Raw genomic sequence first — 17,635 nt, forward strand, 5'->3', positions numbered from 1 at the left:
TGTTTTAAACTTTTAATGGACAAATTATTTCTACGCATGTGATTTGGAAAAAAAGAAAACTGTGTATATCAAAGTGGGGCATCCCACCCATTGGATCGAAATTCTCTGATCAAACAAGAAAGATGACGATCTTATTGGATTAAAACCCAATATGCATTCCAGATCTAAAATCACTATACAACCCACAGATTTCTCCGCCCCCTCTCCTCTCTCTCCATCAAGCACCCAAACTCTGAAAAAAAACCACCCAAAATCCAATTACTATGCATAAACGATCAATCAGAAGCAAACGTACCAAAAATTTGAAGCCCTAATCTATGAATTAGAACTAACCAAAATGAAAAGCGCAGTCGACCGAAGCTCAGCAGCTCCGCGACGAGGGTAGTCTTCTCTGTCTTTGTCTTCGTCTTCCCTCCTCTCTCTCTCTCTCTCTCTCTCTGGTCTCGTTTGAGTAGATGGAGCATACTCGTGATACAAGTGAAAGACAAGGGCAAAATACCGCCCGAAATTTCCGGTACTACCATCTCGCCCGGTATTGTCCAGAATCGCCGGTACCGACTGGTAACGGCCGGTATCGAGGCCGGGACGGTATTGTATGGTTGAAGTACCGTTTTCTCTCCAAACTGGTACGTACCGGCTGGTACGGAACGGTATTCACAACACTGATTTTTACAGCTTTTATCGCAATAAAAGGCTAAAGGCAATTTGGTAAAAAACTATTCCATAATTCATTTTCATCATTCATCTACCAAACACTACTACTGTTCCAAAATACATTCTGCACATATCTCCCAAACATTCTTTCATATTCCAAAACACATTCTGAACATAATCCAAAAAAGTCAAAAAGCTGAAAATGAAAAGTTAAAAAGTAGGCTCTCAAACACCCCCTAGGAGTCCCATGGGATGGATAGACTTATACGCCCTCCCTTTTTACATGTATTCACACAATTACCCTCGTCTTCTCCTCTATATTTGTTTGCAAGCGGAGAACAACAACGACGAGAAGTACGACGACGATCTCAGGCGTGCACAAATCGTGGAGACTGAAAAAAAAATTCAATTTTATTTTATTAACTGGAATAATTTATCAACTGGAATATCTCACATATCATGAACTACCAATTTACCAATTGGAATATTTTTCAGTTCTGATAAAAAATTACAAACAGATTGTTTCAAACCCTAAACAAACCAATTAGTAGGGAAGAGGAGGGCTCACGGGAAGGATGAGAGCGGAGAAGACGACGGAGAGAATGGGAGTACAGAATCGCGTCGGCCATGGCCGTACATGTAGCCATCGCCGTACATGTAGCCATCACCTCTGATTTTTGTTATGTCGCCGTCTTGTTCCATCACAGCTTCAGAAATCACCTCTCAGTCTCAGATACAGACCCACCATTTCTGAGCCAGCGCAACTCCACCAACTTCTCCCTTCCTCACCCTCCATCTGGAAACACACTAGAAGTCCAATCGAATCCAGATCGACGATGCCGTAAGAAAGCTTCGACCGTTTCCGCAAAAAAATTCAATCCAAGGTTTGATTTTGTAAGATCCATATGTATATGTCGATATTAAATGTAATTTGATCATGTAGTTTTTGCGAGGTGGGTGAAATGGGGAGGGGAGACGTGGGTTTCGTAGTGGAGGCCTGCAAAATTTCTCATATAGGAGAGAACTTCTCCCTTCCTCACCCTCCATCTGGAAACACACTAGAAGTCCAATCGAATCCAGATCGACGATGCCGTAAGAAAGCTTCGACCGTTTCCGCAAAAAAATTCAATCCAAGGTTCGATTTTGTAAGATCCATATGTATATGTCGATATTAAATGTAATTTGATCGTGTAGTTTTTGCGAGGTGGGTGAGATGGGGAGGGGAGACGTGGGTTTCGTAGTGGAGGCCTGCAAAATTTCTCATATAGGAGAGAGAGAAAGGATGGTGGAAATGGTTGGGAAGTGGACAGCTGCTGAGAGCATCTCCAGTCCTTACCCTTTTCCTTTCTCAAATTTGGGTCAAAATTTGAGGAAAAACTCATTTTGGGTAGAAGCATCTTCAATGGTAAAATCCTATTTTGACCCAAATTTATCATTATTTAAATACCCAGGGACATTCATGTAAATAAGACAAGAGAGAATCCTCAGATCAACAGCTTCAACGCAGCTCCGGTGAAGCTCTGAATGTTTCACTGGTGAAGCTCCGAACGTCTCACGTGCAGGTTGAAAGAGGTGAGGTGGAAATAGTTGGGGCCGTTTTTTGATGAGTAGTAGCAAAGGGAGATGTCAGCGCCGTTGAGCTTGAGAGCATCGTGGAGCAAATCGAAAGAGCTCGGGCGAGACTAGGTTTCGAAACATGAACATACAATGAGGTGTGGGTATGAATTTGTATCTACAATGAGAGAGAGAGAGAGAGAGAGAGAGAGAGAGAGAGAGAGAGAGAGAGAGAGAGGCAGAAAAATGGATATGAGTCTGGTTTGTCTCAAAGTTGGGGAAGAAAATGGGTAAAACTAAAAAATCGGGAAGAGTTTGGGTCATGATTAGAGATGAGTTTTTGATGATTTTACCCAAATTTTGGGTTTAGGTCTTAAAATGGGTCAAGACTGGAGATGCTCTTACATTATTTCATTTACATTTTTCTATATTTATTTTGCACAAGGGTAATAAAGGAAATATACATTTTCAATCGTATACTATCTCATGTGAAACAAATATGTTAGATAATAATCCTATCGTTTAATCTGGTGCAAAACAAACATGTTATTAAGGAGAAAACTATGGTATACAAGATATATTGTATGTCTAAATTATGACAATTTGTGATTTTCATTATGCAGATTTTTGATTTTTTAATGCATATTTATGATGCTAGTTACGACTAGTACTTTAAAATTTACTTATTGAACAAGTCATTAGCAGGTTACCCATAATTAACAAATATTGTTATTATGTAACCATAATTATTCGTACCTGTCACGTCCTCAATTTTCAACATAAATATAGAGGGTTTTCATAAATAAAACCTCACAATTATCCTTACGATATCCCAAAAAGGATTTAACAAGTCCATTTCCATAAATTACACTTTAAAGTTCAAATGAGCTTTAAGGTCATGGATACGTCCAACGAAGTCATTAGGTATGAGTAATCAAGTTAAGGGATCATTCGGGGAGCATTAGAATGGGTTGGAAGTGATTGGAACCCAAAACGGTGAAGTACGAAGCAAAACAGAAAATGCTGGAGATAAGCAACAGGTATCGATACCAAGGGAAATGATATCGATACCATTTGGTCCAGAATCATTCCAAACGCAAGGGTATCGATTACAAGGGCCAAAGGTATCGATAACAATAGGTTTTCTGGGTTTTGGGGTTCAAAGGTATCGATACCTATGAAGATGGTATCGATAACAACAGGTTTTCTGGGCTTGGTAACGTAAAGGTATCGATTACATAGCTGTTCGAGCAGATTTTCTGCAGATTTCAATGGGTTTCTCAACAACAACAACCACAACAATATCAACAACGATCAATGGCGAGAATCAAGTTACAAGAAACAAGTCATAAACATATATTGATAGTTAGAACTCCCTACCTCAAAGATCGAAGAACGAATTCAAAGAATTTCCAAGCCCTAGCCCCAAATCTTGAAACCGAACGGAATATGCCTCCACCGAGCTCAAACCAGCGATAAACGAGCTCTACTACGCAATGTAATGAAGGATTGAAGGTTGTTTTGTGAAGGCTCTAGGGTGATTTTGGGTGAGAGCAAAAGAGAGGGTGAGAGAGCCGAGAGAGGAGAAGAGGACGGGAGAGTGAGAGAAAAGAGGATGGGGAATTTTATTCCCTATGCTCACACACATATATGTTATACACACACTTAGCACAAATAACACGCTCACCCTTCAAATGCAACATTTTATCACATTAGCCCCAATTCTCAATAACTCAAATCAATTTCCTCCTTTTATTCCTTATAAAACATTTAAATAGATTTTATAAATTTACGGGTCTTTACAATACCAGAATCTATAATATTTGTACCACAACCAAATATAAGCATACAATATCAAAAATTAAATAATGCTACTCACAAATGTTATAACAACACCATAAATTGACATTATCTTACCACAATGAGTCGTACCAAAAATTCTTTGACTCATATGATATTCCGTAACAAAATCAAAATATGTCGTATCAGAATCAACAATTGTTATACCCAAGCCAAAAATATTTGTAAAATATCACAAATTTTATAAAATAACCACAATTGTTATACAACACTTGAAATTGTCATTTTCTTAACACGTGTCGTATCAAAAGAAAACATTATTTACATACCACAAATTATATAACAAACCACATCCATTATGACAATACCATAAATTAACGTTTTCTTACCACAATGTGTCGTACCAAAGAAAATTAATTAAAATATTTTGTATTAAGATATGTCTAAAATACCACAAATTCAGTAATATAACCAAACTTGTTATGACAACATCATAAATTGACGTTTTCATACCCACAACATGTCGTATAAAAAAAATTCAATCAGAATGTTCAGTTAACGATAGTTAAAATCGGCAAAATACCATATCATAATTAAATAATATAACCACAAATGTTATAATAAAATCATAAAGTGGTGTTACCTTACCACAACTTGTCATATATATATATATTTTGATGATATATTCCATAAAAAAATGAAAATATGTCGTAGAAAACCACAATAGTTATACCGAAGAAAAATATATACATAAATTAAATACCACAAATTGAATAAAATAATCACAAATATTAGAGCATCTACAGTGGAATAAGCAAAATCAAAAGGTTGCTAAAGTTAACAATGTTTGCTCAAAAAAGAGCTCACATTGGAATAACGAAACTTAACAACCTCTTAACAACTCATCAAATTTTGGCTTTTGAAAAATCAAAACTAACAACATTTTGGCAATAGCCAAATTTAGTGATCCCGATATTTTCTCAATGAAGAACGCGCATCATTACACACAAACTCTCTCTCTCTCTCTCTCTCTCTCTCTCTCTCTCTCTCTCTCTCTCTCTCTCTCTCAACAATGTTTTCAAAAAATAATTTTAAAAAGCTATTTTTTTCAGAAACTTTATTTCAAAAAAAACTGTATAAAAACTGTTTTTTCAATTTTAAAAAAAAACTGTATTTACACAAAACTGTTTTTTTTTTTTCACACAATTTTCTTTTCACAAACTATTTTAATACAACTATTTTTAACTTGAACTGCTTTTTTCTTTCCAAAAACTGTTTAATAAACTAATTTTTTTTTCCCAAATCATATATTTTGAAAAAAAATTGTTTTAAACATAAACTTTTTAAAAAAAAACTAGGTTTTCAAAAAATATATGTGAAATAAAGGGTTAAAGTTTGGAGGAAACTCGGTGAAGGAAGCAATGGCCCATTGGTTTTGATTATGAGAAAAAAATAACCAATGTGGGACTTGACATTGTTAACTTTAGCAATTTCTAAATGGATAATCAAAATCTGATGTGACATATTTTGATTATCCACTTTTGCTTATTCCACTGTGGATGCTCTTATAATAATGTCATATATTGTCGTTACCTTAGAACAATGTGTTGTATGAAACCTAACCTAATTATTTTCAATTCCTGCCACATAATTTTTTCAAATATTAAAATTTTCACCATATTATCTTAATTTTCAATTCCCTCCACACTATTTTTTCAAATTTTAATTTTCCCTACACAATACCTCAATAATTTAAACTAAAAATGAAGTTGTTGCTCAAAATTTTCATCCAAGAAATTCACCAAAAGTAAGTACTATACCCAAATTTTGGAATACAACTACAATTTCCTCTCAAAATATTAGTCTAAATCAAATTCTTTCTCTACAAAATTTAATTCAAAAAATCAAAATTCCTTCAATTTTTCGTGGAAAAATGAGAGGTCACTAAAAATAATAATTATCCAACTATCTCAAGATACGAATTTGGGTTCGACCTTTCTAGTGAAATGGGTTGAGTATGACTGTCAAAAGGATAACCAATTTTAACTTAAGTTTCGTTTTTTAATTTTTTTGTTAGAAAAATGATTTTAACACTCCATTTTATTATATTCACATTTCTTTTGATGTCTCTTAGTGAACAAATACATACACTTTCGACACTAAAATACAAAAAAATAAGTGTGAATATCAAAAAATAGAGTGTGAAATTTCCCCCCTTTTTGTAATTGATGAAATTAATTATATTACTACCCAATCTTATCAATATTTAGGGCGGTGCACTTAACAATTGGCACTATATATTTGACATACGGATCAGCGCCAAACCTTCACCCTATGCATACCAATCCAAATTTAATGGTGGTTCTTAAAACTAGGTCGTGGAAGTACAATTAATCTAAATAATTTTGTAAATTTATTGACATTGTACTTTCTTTTTTAAAAAAAATTATAGTCGACATATTGATTTACACCAATGATATAGGCTATAATATGATCTACAAGTGCAGGCCCAACACTAGGACGGAGGCATTTGAGGCCACTGTCTTCACAAATATTCAACCGGAAAATAGGGCCCCTACGTACAAGAAAGTATTATATAATTAATAGCCTTTAGAATTACAAATTCTCAATTATGTACCATAGTGATAAGGTGTTGGAGTTTGGAGATTTTTCTAAAAGATTTGGGGTTCAAGTCTTGACCCTTCATTCCTATTTTTTATTTTTAAAAGAATGTTGTTATTTTTAGGATAAATTACATAGTTAGTTTCTTAAAGTTTCATACTTTGACAAATCTAGTCATTCAATTTCAATACAATATTAAAATCTAATAATGCACCATCTAAGCCCCACGTAAGGTGCTTTTTATTTATTTATTTATCGAAATCGTCTATCTTTTACATAATATCAATTAGGTCATTCGTACCAAGAATGAAGTTGATGGCTTATAGCTAGACACTTAATTGGATTGAAAATATCATTCTATTATTAAATTTGAGTGCCGATGATGGAGCTTCCTAAACCTGATCGAGGCAAAAATTTACGTAGGTGACTTAATCAACAAACATAAAAAATTCAACGGATTTGATCGTCATTATTGTGTCACGGTCGCATAACTACTTACATTCAACTATAACAAAGGAATAAGTTTCATATCAAATATAAATTGAATATACAATCTAAATGTCGTTAGTGAGTGCATTTTTATAATGATCAATCGTGACTGTTAGGATGTCAAGTTATACGATATTCAGCATTGTCACCAAAAGTAGAGATTATCGGATATCGACAACTACGTAATCGAAAGACTTTTAATGTATCCAGATGCATTAATGTCCAATAATGCAACAACTGAGCCCCATGTAAGCCATTTTTTTCGATCAGACTCATCTATCTTTTACAGAATATGAATTAGATTATATGTACCAAGAATGAAGTTGATCGCTTATCGTTAGACCATTAATTGGGTGAAAACATTCTTTTTTTATCAAATTCGGGAGCCGATGAAGAGGCTTTCTAAATCCGATCATAGCAAAAAAATTTGTGGATGATTTAATCAACAAAGATAACACAATCAACGGTTTCGATCGTCATTATTGTGTCTCATTTAATGCATCCCGAAGTTATTGAGAACATCAGGTGTGCTCTCTCTCGCAGTCTCTCGGTATGTATCCTTTTTTTTCTCATCGCTAATTAGATGAAAATATTCTTTTTTTATCAAATTCGGGAGCCGATGAAGAGGCTTTCTAAACCCAATCATAGCAAAAAATTTCGTGGATGATTTAATCAACAAAGATAACACAATCAACGGTTTCGATCGTCATTATTGTGTCTCATTTAATGCATCTCGAAGTTATAGAGAACATCAGGTGTGCTCTCTCTCACAGTCTCTCGGTATGTATCCTTTTTTTTCCCCGCTCTCTGTATGTATCTAGCAGCTAGGTATAATAAAATAGGGCGGTATCTTTAGGAGAATATGCCAATCTAAGGGGTCCAATTGCCAACTTAGATTTGAGTCGTTGGATTAACCGTTTTTTTTCTTCTCATAATTGGAGTAAAGCTAGCCCCCTCTCTCCACGTTCATACTAGTATCATTTTGAAAAACCTCACAGTCCCATGTCTTCCCCCCACCCTCTCTCTCTTGATAACCTGATAATTGGGTGAAACTTGATATTGCAGAGGTCCGAAGGCCGCTCCTCCCTAATAACCTCGGATAGGCACTCTATAAATAACCGCAACCGGCACCATTGGCACCATCATAAACCACCATCGGTAAGAAGCCTTGTATCAATTCATCTTGGAAATTTTGGATGTCTATCTGTTGGGATTTTCTACTACCATTGTGCAAATATTCTTGTTAGGGCTCTTAATTGTGCATGGCATAATCATAACAAAATTTAGTGACATTGGCCATGAAATTGTTGCTCATAGAAAATGTAATGGTTGTTCTATGTTTGGTTCTATTATTGCATTGAATGTGTTTGTAAGAATGCCTCATACAATTGTAATTCAATTATATAGCCCTCTTAGTTCAGTGAGGAAAGCAGAGAACTCATGAAGTGAACATGGTTGGTTTTACTCTTTAATGTGGGAAAAACTACCGTAATCGATATCCATTCTCTGATTCAAAAAACTATAGAAACGATTGTAAGTAAAAATGTACCTAATATTAAAACTACTGTTATTAAAGTAAGCAAAATGTAAGCCATTGCCATGTCTACTACCTTTCGCCATTGTCGATCAAAAGAAATTTTTTTTGGTGACTCAAGATTGGAGGTTTTCTTTTTGCTGATGCTAATAAATCATCCACACACATCGCGTGGGCCAAAATTTCTAAGAGACACGATGAAAAGATAACGCATGATGATGTCATGAATTAAAATATAACTAGGGGCTAGATTTGAGATGGCAAACTACTTTGTAGTTCTTTGTGCATAGGTTTGATACTATGAAAAAACCCCGATTTGTGTATAGGTATGAACGGACAACGAACATATGCAGAGAAGTAGTGCAGTAAACAAAGATATTAAAGCATCAATTTCAGAGTTGTTTAACTGCAAGAGTTTATATGAGGGGAGTTAGGTCCATGTCATTTTATTTTTACTCCTTACGGTAAAGGTTAAATACATAGTGGAACCTTTTTTGGAGGGACAATTTGGAAAGAACAAAAAGTGAGCCAACCTTAAAAAGTTGTCCTCACCAAAAGGTGCTCTCCCTTAATATATCAAAATAGATTTTTTAATCGACACCTTGAGGATATAGTGTCATAACTCATAAACTAGATGACCAACTAAGAAACAAGGAACTCTACTACATTTTTATGCATTTTTAAAATTGTGACAAGTTACCTCTTTAAGTCTTGAGCTGTCATTTGTGAGCGTTATAGTTATTTTCAGACCTCGATGGTTGCTACAAATTAGCACCCTTAGCGGAAACGGCACCATACCAATGCCTTTTTCTTTTATAGGTACCTCTTACAAACTTCCTTCCTTTAATTTTTTTTTGGATGGATTAAGAAAGTATTGGAGAGTTTGCATGAAAGTGTTGGAGTAGTCAATGGGGTAGTTCCTTTGGATGCATTAAGAAAGTATCTCGAAGATGAAAAGACCGTTGAAGACGAAATGACCATTGATGCTGGAGATGAGTTCAAGCGGAAATTCGCTTTATATGCATTAGGTGTACTTTTATGCCCAACCACGAAGGTATCCCTGAATGTTTCTTCCCTTCATTTCGTGAAGCATGTTGAAGTCATGAAGAATTGCAATTGGGGGAATTTAACATTGCACTCCCTAGTCTGCGGCATCAACATTTACCAAGGCGAAAAATAAGTTAATATCAGTGGATGTTTGTTTCTCCTAATGGTATGTACCTCAATTATATTTTGACAACTGCTTGGTTCATGTGTTACCTACACAATATATAGATGTACTTGCATCAAATGAAAAAGTACCCACAAATTATGTAATGCGTTAACCTTTTGATTTCTGTTTGTTGTTCATAAGGTCCCTTGTTATGCATTTGTTGTTTTTTTGTCATGCAGTTGTTTTACTTGGATAATGTTTCTCCAACTTTCGAGAGCATGTATACTACTACGCAATCGATTACTCGCCTGAATGATTGGGGTGATTCACAACTCAAAAAGACCTTTCGATTATTTCGAAAGTTGGGGGATTCCATAATGAGGTAATACATTTCAATCACATGCACACATACGCATTTTGATTCATTTCATACGTGAACCTGAATTTGTGGGTATGTTCATATGATTAGGTGAAGGTTACTTTCAGTAAGCTGAATCAAATGAACGATCATCATGTCGATGTGGTAAAAACTGAAATTTATGATGAAATGCGCCATGATATTGGTGAGCTGAAGCATACGATGCTCTCGGTGAAAGAGAAAATGATGAATTGGGAACAAAAGGCCAATGCACCTAGGGATGGAGTAGAGACGCATCAACATATTGGTGAGCTTAAGAATGTAGTGTATAACTTACATGAGGTGATCATGAACGCACATTGTGCGTTCAGATCAATTGGCCGTTGCAAATGGGCTTGATCATTTCAATTCAATGGTGTAAAAATTAATGATGATGAGAGGGTGAAGGCAGCAAATAAAATAAGTGCAACTTAAAAAACAAAGATTGCCCACGATCTCATGTCAGAAAACAATAATGGGGAATAAAGTGACAGCCCATCAATAGAGTTTTTAGGCGTGAAGGAATCGGGCCCTAAAAAAGGGTAGAAAATGTCAAGTAATAAAAGAGAGAGAGGCCATGGGTTGACCTCCTGCTAAACACAGTTTTCCAATCTTAGGAAGTCAAAGAGGAAGAGACCGAGGAGGAGCAGGAGGTCATCGTGGAAGAAGTCGGGGGCAAACTAAATCTAGCCTTATGCATGCTACTACTTAATCGGTTGACATGGGGGATACGTCATCATACAATGACGACTATGTTGCTCCAATTACTCGATCAAAAGAGGAGAGAAGGCCTGCTCCATGCGTTCGTTCACCTTATTTTATTGATGGCGTTAAAAAAGTCCAAAAGGTAAACCAAGTCCAGACGACCAGCATGCCTATTGATGATGATGAGGATGCCACAGCTACAAATATAAACCAAGTCCAAAACTAATAATATTATTTGTCCAAGGTCTTCTTATAATTGGGCTAATTCCAAACATTAAACAATCGTTGTGTTTGTAACCTTTTGGCAGATGGGTAAATTTCTGGATAATCTTTTTGGACCATCGGATGAACAAATTATTCCACAGATAATTAGTGATTATTGATGTTGTTACTAATGACTAATTTGTTTTAATTTGAAAAGTTTTACTTTATAAATGTAAGTTCCATAAAAAACAAGTCACCGTTGATCGATAAAACAAGTCCATCCACGTTTCTAACTTCAGAGGAAGAATTGATGGTGAAGTTCATATTTGATGAGAATTGCATACAAGGGTATTCAAGCATTGCCCTTATTAAATTTTCTTAATAATTTATGAGTTAGTCCTACTTTTAACCTCTTACTATTCTTATATGATGTTGCTCCTTCTAGGGAATCTGTCATTGCAATGAGGCTTCATTTTACTAAATCGGTTGAAATTGCTATTCTTCAGTATATGTGTTGTCTGAAACCCTATGCCTGGATATGTACTACCGTAAGTATTGTCTTCGCCTCTCATAGATTAACCATTTCATTCTTTTTAATAATTTTATATTGTGCGGTAACTTTGGAACAATCAATGTAGGTCATAAACCTGGTAGTTATTCAACTGACAAATAAACAAAGGACGAAGTACCTAGATGAGAGGCATGGGATTTGGTACATGTCGGAATATGCCTCGGTGCGTACTCTTTTCTTGCTCAGTAATCTTTAATATGTTATATCACACTAGCATTGGAAAAAAAAAGGTCTGTATTATGTCATTCAAATTTTGTAGTTTTAAGCTTTTTTCCTTGTTCATTTTACCATACATGTCCTTATTGGAAGGTCATTGACTGTACATATGTCCACATTGTTGTTTATTGTATTCACCATGTACATGTAGCAAATGATCATTAAGAATGAGGAATACGAGGGAAACAATGAACGTGTAGTAGACTTATTCTTCAAAAATATAGGATACACCAGACCAATTGATGCTTGTGAAGAGGTAATATCGCTACGTATTTGTATGCTAACGTTAAAATACGTACGACCAAAATGGTTGGATGACCACTGTCACGATAATGTTGTTTTGGTGCATATGCAAATTTATATACCGTTCAACCACAATAAAGATCATTGCTTGTGCATGAAGATTGATATGGTGCAGCATGTAGCCTATCTATTCGACTCGAAGCCGTCTCGAAGGTTTGGCGAAGATAGGAAAAACAATGGGTGAACTACTGGTATACTATATTTCTTTGATTTACTCTTGACATTCACTTATTAAGAAAACTTTTCCTCTAGATCATGAAGTAAAACTTATGAATAGATATTACGAGTTGATTCCCTTGAACAGCTTCAAAACATGCCTGAGGTATTGAAGCATGCATACGGGTCGAATTATGTCCAAGATGTGGTTTCCAAAAGGTATCTATCAATTATCAATATCTCTTAAACAAAATATAAGTCGACATGATTGTATACACTAGTTTTTTTTTGTACAAAGTTCGATCCAATCGAAAGGCGCAAATTGCTGATAGACTTGTTGAAAGATGTGAATAATAGACGTTATTTGGAGTTTAGAATTCAGTTTGACATGTGTAACATGAGGTATGTGCACACAAAATATTACATTACAACCCATATTTCGTGTAATTTTGCCTTATTTATTTTTTATGCCAATGTTATGGAATCTATTTTCCTCACTATGCTGGGATAGTAGAATGAAGGCTATACTTCAGGGTGACAAGGCTAGTATGACTGGCATTGTGGCTAAAAAGTGTGTTCCTTATCGCAAGAGGGCTAAAAAGTAGGGGTTGAAAAATGCTCTTCGTCAAGCGATTTTCATTTCGGATAACATTGCCTAACATTTAGGACATTGGTTTTTGTTTCAAAATCCAAGACATTTACTATCGATGCGCTGGCATTAAATCTGCTTAGAGACATTGATGTATAGCTATCATTTATTTATCCTTTCACTCCACGCCAAATTATGGCAAGTAATTTGATTGATTTGTACACTAGTTGTGGATACTTTGAAATTGGGCGTGAGTTGCTTGACAGAATTCCAAAAAAAAAGGATGTCAACTTATATAGTGATGCATGATATGGGATGTTTGAGTTTTTTGCCTCCTCGTTATCAGACTGAGGATCATCTGAATTGCATGGTGTGGGATGTTTGAGTTTTTTGCTTCCAAATCCCATGTATTTGTCCCATGCTTTGGTTCATTCCACAAGCTTAATCCGTATCCGTGTCATGTCTTATTGATTTTTTAGCACATAATGAAACCTTTTATTGCCATGTGGTTTTTATGAGATGTTGCTAAAAAATTGTAGGATACGTATGTTATGGTTTTATTGAGAGAGAGAGAGAGAGAGCACACAAATGAGGAGTTTATGGTTTTATTTTTGATCTATTTAGGCTCAATTTTGGATAGAATTGGAAACTCCCTAATTAATGACACCACATTAGACAAACTAAATGAGGTTTGAACTACTAAATCTCACGTCTCAAATCAATTGGAAGATTCCAAAATGCGCAACAAATGGAGAAAATTTTGACAGGGGGTTTCCTTGCTTTATGGCCTAGCCCAAGGTCTTGCATCTCAAAATGGCAACAACAACAACAAACATAAAAAACAATAGTATGTATGAGCCCACGCCGGGCGTTTCGAACTCCCTATGCAAAGTATGCTTAGAGAATGTATGCCTGCCATCCGAACTCCACTAAATAGGCAAACCTGAGAATTGCTATATGTGAAAAAAAAAAAACCATCCGGTGTTATTTTACAACTTGTAACTAAAACTCAAAAAACGAGCAAGGATTTCCTTTTTATATAGGGCAAGATATAGTCAAACAAAAATCCAGTTCACCAATTATGCCAAGCGGTATCAAAAACTTAACAAGCATTAATAAGTTAGTCAACATACCCAAACTCAACGAAGCAGTTAAAAAAGCTAAAATAACTCATAAGACACCATAAAGGCAAGATAATGTCACCTATACGACATTAGAACTTTGCACACTAGAATAAGCAGAAATCAAGTAAAAACAAAAAACCATCCTTGCTATCAATTGCCTTGTCCACATGTGCCTCTCTCTCGGAACTTTGACCGGATGGCTCCATTTGTTGCAGCTCTTTCTTCATCTTTTTGCGAGAACACAAATGATAAAATTACCCATAGGATGAACATCATTGTACTACTTTTCAAGAAAAATTCCAAAAAAATTTAACTTATGAGAATGCAATAAAAGGTGTTCTCTCTTTACAATATTACTAGTGCTTGTTGGGAAAACACAAACATCATGTAGAAAATAATAGTGCAATTAAAAATCCCAAAATCATCTATCTATCTATAGGAATGTGTTTGAGTCCCACAAACCTGCAAACCCCTATTCCTAATTTCCTGAATTTTCTAATTTTTTAAAACAGTACAAAAAAACTAGCTCCTTACACGTGTTTCCCACCCAAAACCAAAAACCCCACATCCAAGACTCATAAGATAGTTCCTGGATTTTGTATTAAAACAGTAAAAAAAAAAAAAACTCACCATTTAGAGTAAATTCTCACAAGACAGTAAATTCTCTTATGTCTTGCTTTTGCAGGTAGTACAGAAGCAAAGATTGAAATTTGATGAAATATATGTTACAGAATTTAGAGTTGCACGCTAATGCTATCTATTTTGTGGATGTCACTGTATTTTATTTTAGGTGTTCAGTTCAAATGAGTATGAGAGATTATTGAGAGTATTTATCATTGTTGTAACAAGAGTTGTCTCTTTTATTGTTATCGCATGGTTTGTTTGGAAGAGAAACAAGAAAATGGGGCAAATTATGGCTGCCCAAAAACAGCCACAGTGGTCACTCTAGATCTCTACTTTGAAAAGGGGAAGCGCTCTCTCTCTCTCTGCCCTACATTTATTCCATTACACTTTAAAGAGCGTTTGAGCTCGTTCGATGCACGGAATAAAAAAATCACATTGATTTTTTTTTCCGGCCCAGTGCATCGAACGGGCTCAAACACTAGTTTTAAACTACACCAGAGGTAGACATACCTTACTAGTTTCACTAATTGTGAATGATCCATTTTGGCACACTTGAGCATCACGACTCACAGTTGTTTTATCGATGTCATGTCCTGACTCCAAAGGAGTTAGATCTGTACGCTCATGGTTAGTGTAAAGTTGCCTTTTCATACGATGGGTCATAGCAGGACCTGTCGACTTCCTTTTACATCCTGTTTGTGTAAAAGGGGAAGGAGGAGGAGTTGGATAGTCGTCCTCCGAAGGACAATGTGTCGCCAATGGTTGGTAGTCATTCTTATCGAATGAGTTACTACCCCCTCCTTGGCTAGCTGAAGGAAATTTTGGACACATTCGCTTTGTGTGGCCTAGAACCCTGCACCTTCTGCATTTCCTTGGCCTTTTGGGTTTGTCCGTAGAAAAGTTCCCCCTCGGATTACCTTTGGTCTTGACTATATTAGGATCTCCAACGCCAAACAGCTTGGTCTTCCTATTTCCTTGAACACAGTTGGGGTTATCCTCCTTTGTCATTGCTCGACGTTTCTTCAACCACCACAAGAACTGGACGGCTACTTCCCTAGCCTCTTTGAAATCCAAGTCTGCATGTGAGGCATAATACGACACTTCGTTGAAAAGTGAGCTTAATATACTGTAACGTGTTGTCTGAGTTAGTGTGGTATCAATTTTGCTCTGACTATGTACGTGATGGTTAAGCCTATGTTGCCTTGCCCACCTCTGTAAGACAATTCTGAGGAATACACAATAGATGGTTTAATTTCATAACACAAATCATGTGGCAGCAAGGTATGCCAAACGACTCAAATTTCAAGCAAGAACACATCATTTGATTCTCCGTTGGATGATAGTCAATTGTCCATGTTTTCTCAGGTGACTTGTATTTAGATAAGTAATACTTGTGACGGTCCAACCCCTCGATCACAACTGTTTTCTCCACAATGTACTTGCCTGCTCGGTCAAGTTCTTCACGAAACAAGAAAATATTCTAAGTGAACATGTTGGCTCCATTTTTCTCTAGATGCTTCAGTGGTGTAGTCAAAACCCGATCTCTATTCGGACCTCAGCCTTTGCCTCTCTATTTTGAATCCGCCCAAGAGCCCTATCATAATGTACCATAAATTCAAATAGCCTTAGTCTCTGTTTAGGAACTGGTTGAAATAGGCATTCATGCCTTCTACCCGCTTTGTACTCGATCCCCCAACAAACATATAGCCACGAAGGTATGCCTGAGCCCAAAAAAAATGTTTCCTATAAGTCTCCAACACCCAAGGTTTCTACTCAATATTGTACCGTTTCACCACCTGATCCCAAACATTTTTGAACTCATCTATTTCACAATCCATTTGCATACACTACTTGAAATCTTCTTGAAACTCAGGTTTGTGGATATTTGTCGCGGCATTTCGTGACAGATGCCACGAACAAAGACGATGCCTACAATCCAGAATGACTTTTTGAATTTCCTGATGCATTGCCCTATCACCATCTGTCACTACGGACACAGGTCATTTGTTATCCATGGCCTCCCTTAAGGTTTTCAGCACCCATGTGTATGTTGCAAATGTCTCATCAACCAACCAGGCACAACCAAAAATAGTCGTAAGAAAATGGTTACTCATGCCGGCTAAAATGACAAATGGTTTCTTATATGCATTAGTTCGATAGGTTGTGTTGAATATCAGTACATCACCGAAAGCAGCGTGGTCCATCCGAGACTTCGAGTCTACCCAAAACAATTTACCTAGCCGGTTGTCCTCATCCACAGTATACTTGAAGAAAAATAATGGGTCGGCATCAGCTCTCGCAGATAAGTAACCCAAAGCATCCTCTGCATCACCGTCTTTGAGTTCTACTTGGCGCTCGACTTCAATTTTGTTCTGCAGATCTTTGAGAGTGAAGCCCACATCCCCGTACCCCCCTGATTCATTAACCTTCAAATCCATGATCTGACCTGTCTTCACACTGACATTGTGCATAGCTTTCGTTTGAGCTCTAACCGCATCACTCACATGCCTATGCGAGAGGAGGAAAGGCACACAATATTTCTCTATAAATGGATAGTTGTGTGTCATCGTCAAAGTGAGTCACCACGTATTTTTAAAATCCTTTATCTTATCGGATGCTAAAAGTAGCTTGACATCCAACTCTTGTTTCATCCCTGGGGTGTCTTTTCCGATCCTTACGGTCCAAATGTTTTTTTTCTCTTCGACCTTGCTTTGAACATACCCATTTCCTCTTACGAGACACATTGGCTTCATTGACTTTCAACCTATCTTTCCATATGCTAAACCCCATTTCCTTAGCACATGCGTTGTAGAAGGCATGTGCATCCTCCTCTGAATCAAATTTCTGCTCGAGAATGTCTTTCTTACTATAACTGCTAGAATTAACTTTATCATTTTGGACATTTGCATGACCACCCTGACTACCATCGAACTGATCCAT

The 17,635-nt window shown here is 36.3% G+C and overlaps 1 protein-coding gene across 1 annotated transcript; it reads right to left on the reverse strand.

Annotated features, from left to right (window-relative positions):
• Positions 1-16,695: 16,695 nt before the first annotated feature.
• LOC131303023 (protein FAR1-RELATED SEQUENCE 5-like) lies at positions 16,696-17,635 on the reverse strand. Its single transcript, XM_058329816.1, has 2 exons — positions 17,431-17,635; positions 16,696-17,237 (listed from the first exon to the last, which is right to left on the reverse strand). Exons 1-2 carry the CDS (start codon positions 17,633-17,635, stop codon positions 16,696-16,698), a joined length of 747 nt encoding a protein of 248 aa, XP_058185799.1.

The sequence above is a fragment of the Rhododendron vialii genome, chromosome 10a (genome assembly GCF_030253575.1).
Source record: "Rhododendron vialii isolate Sample 1 chromosome 10a, ASM3025357v1".
NCBI classification, from domain to species: Eukaryota; Viridiplantae; Streptophyta; class Magnoliopsida; order Ericales; family Ericaceae; genus Rhododendron; species Rhododendron vialii.

What these genes read in the sequence shown, in the direction of transcription:
- LOC131303023 (XM_058329816.1), bottom strand. Translation starts at nt 17,635, where the DNA reads ATGGATCAGTTCGATGGTAGTCAGGGTGGTCATGCAAATGTCCAAAAT. An exon ending in CAATGAAGCCAATGTGTCTC is followed by an intron (nt 17,238 to 17,430) that starts GTAAGAGGAAAT and finishes ATCCATTTATAG; the next exon opens with AGAAATATTGTGTGCCTTTC.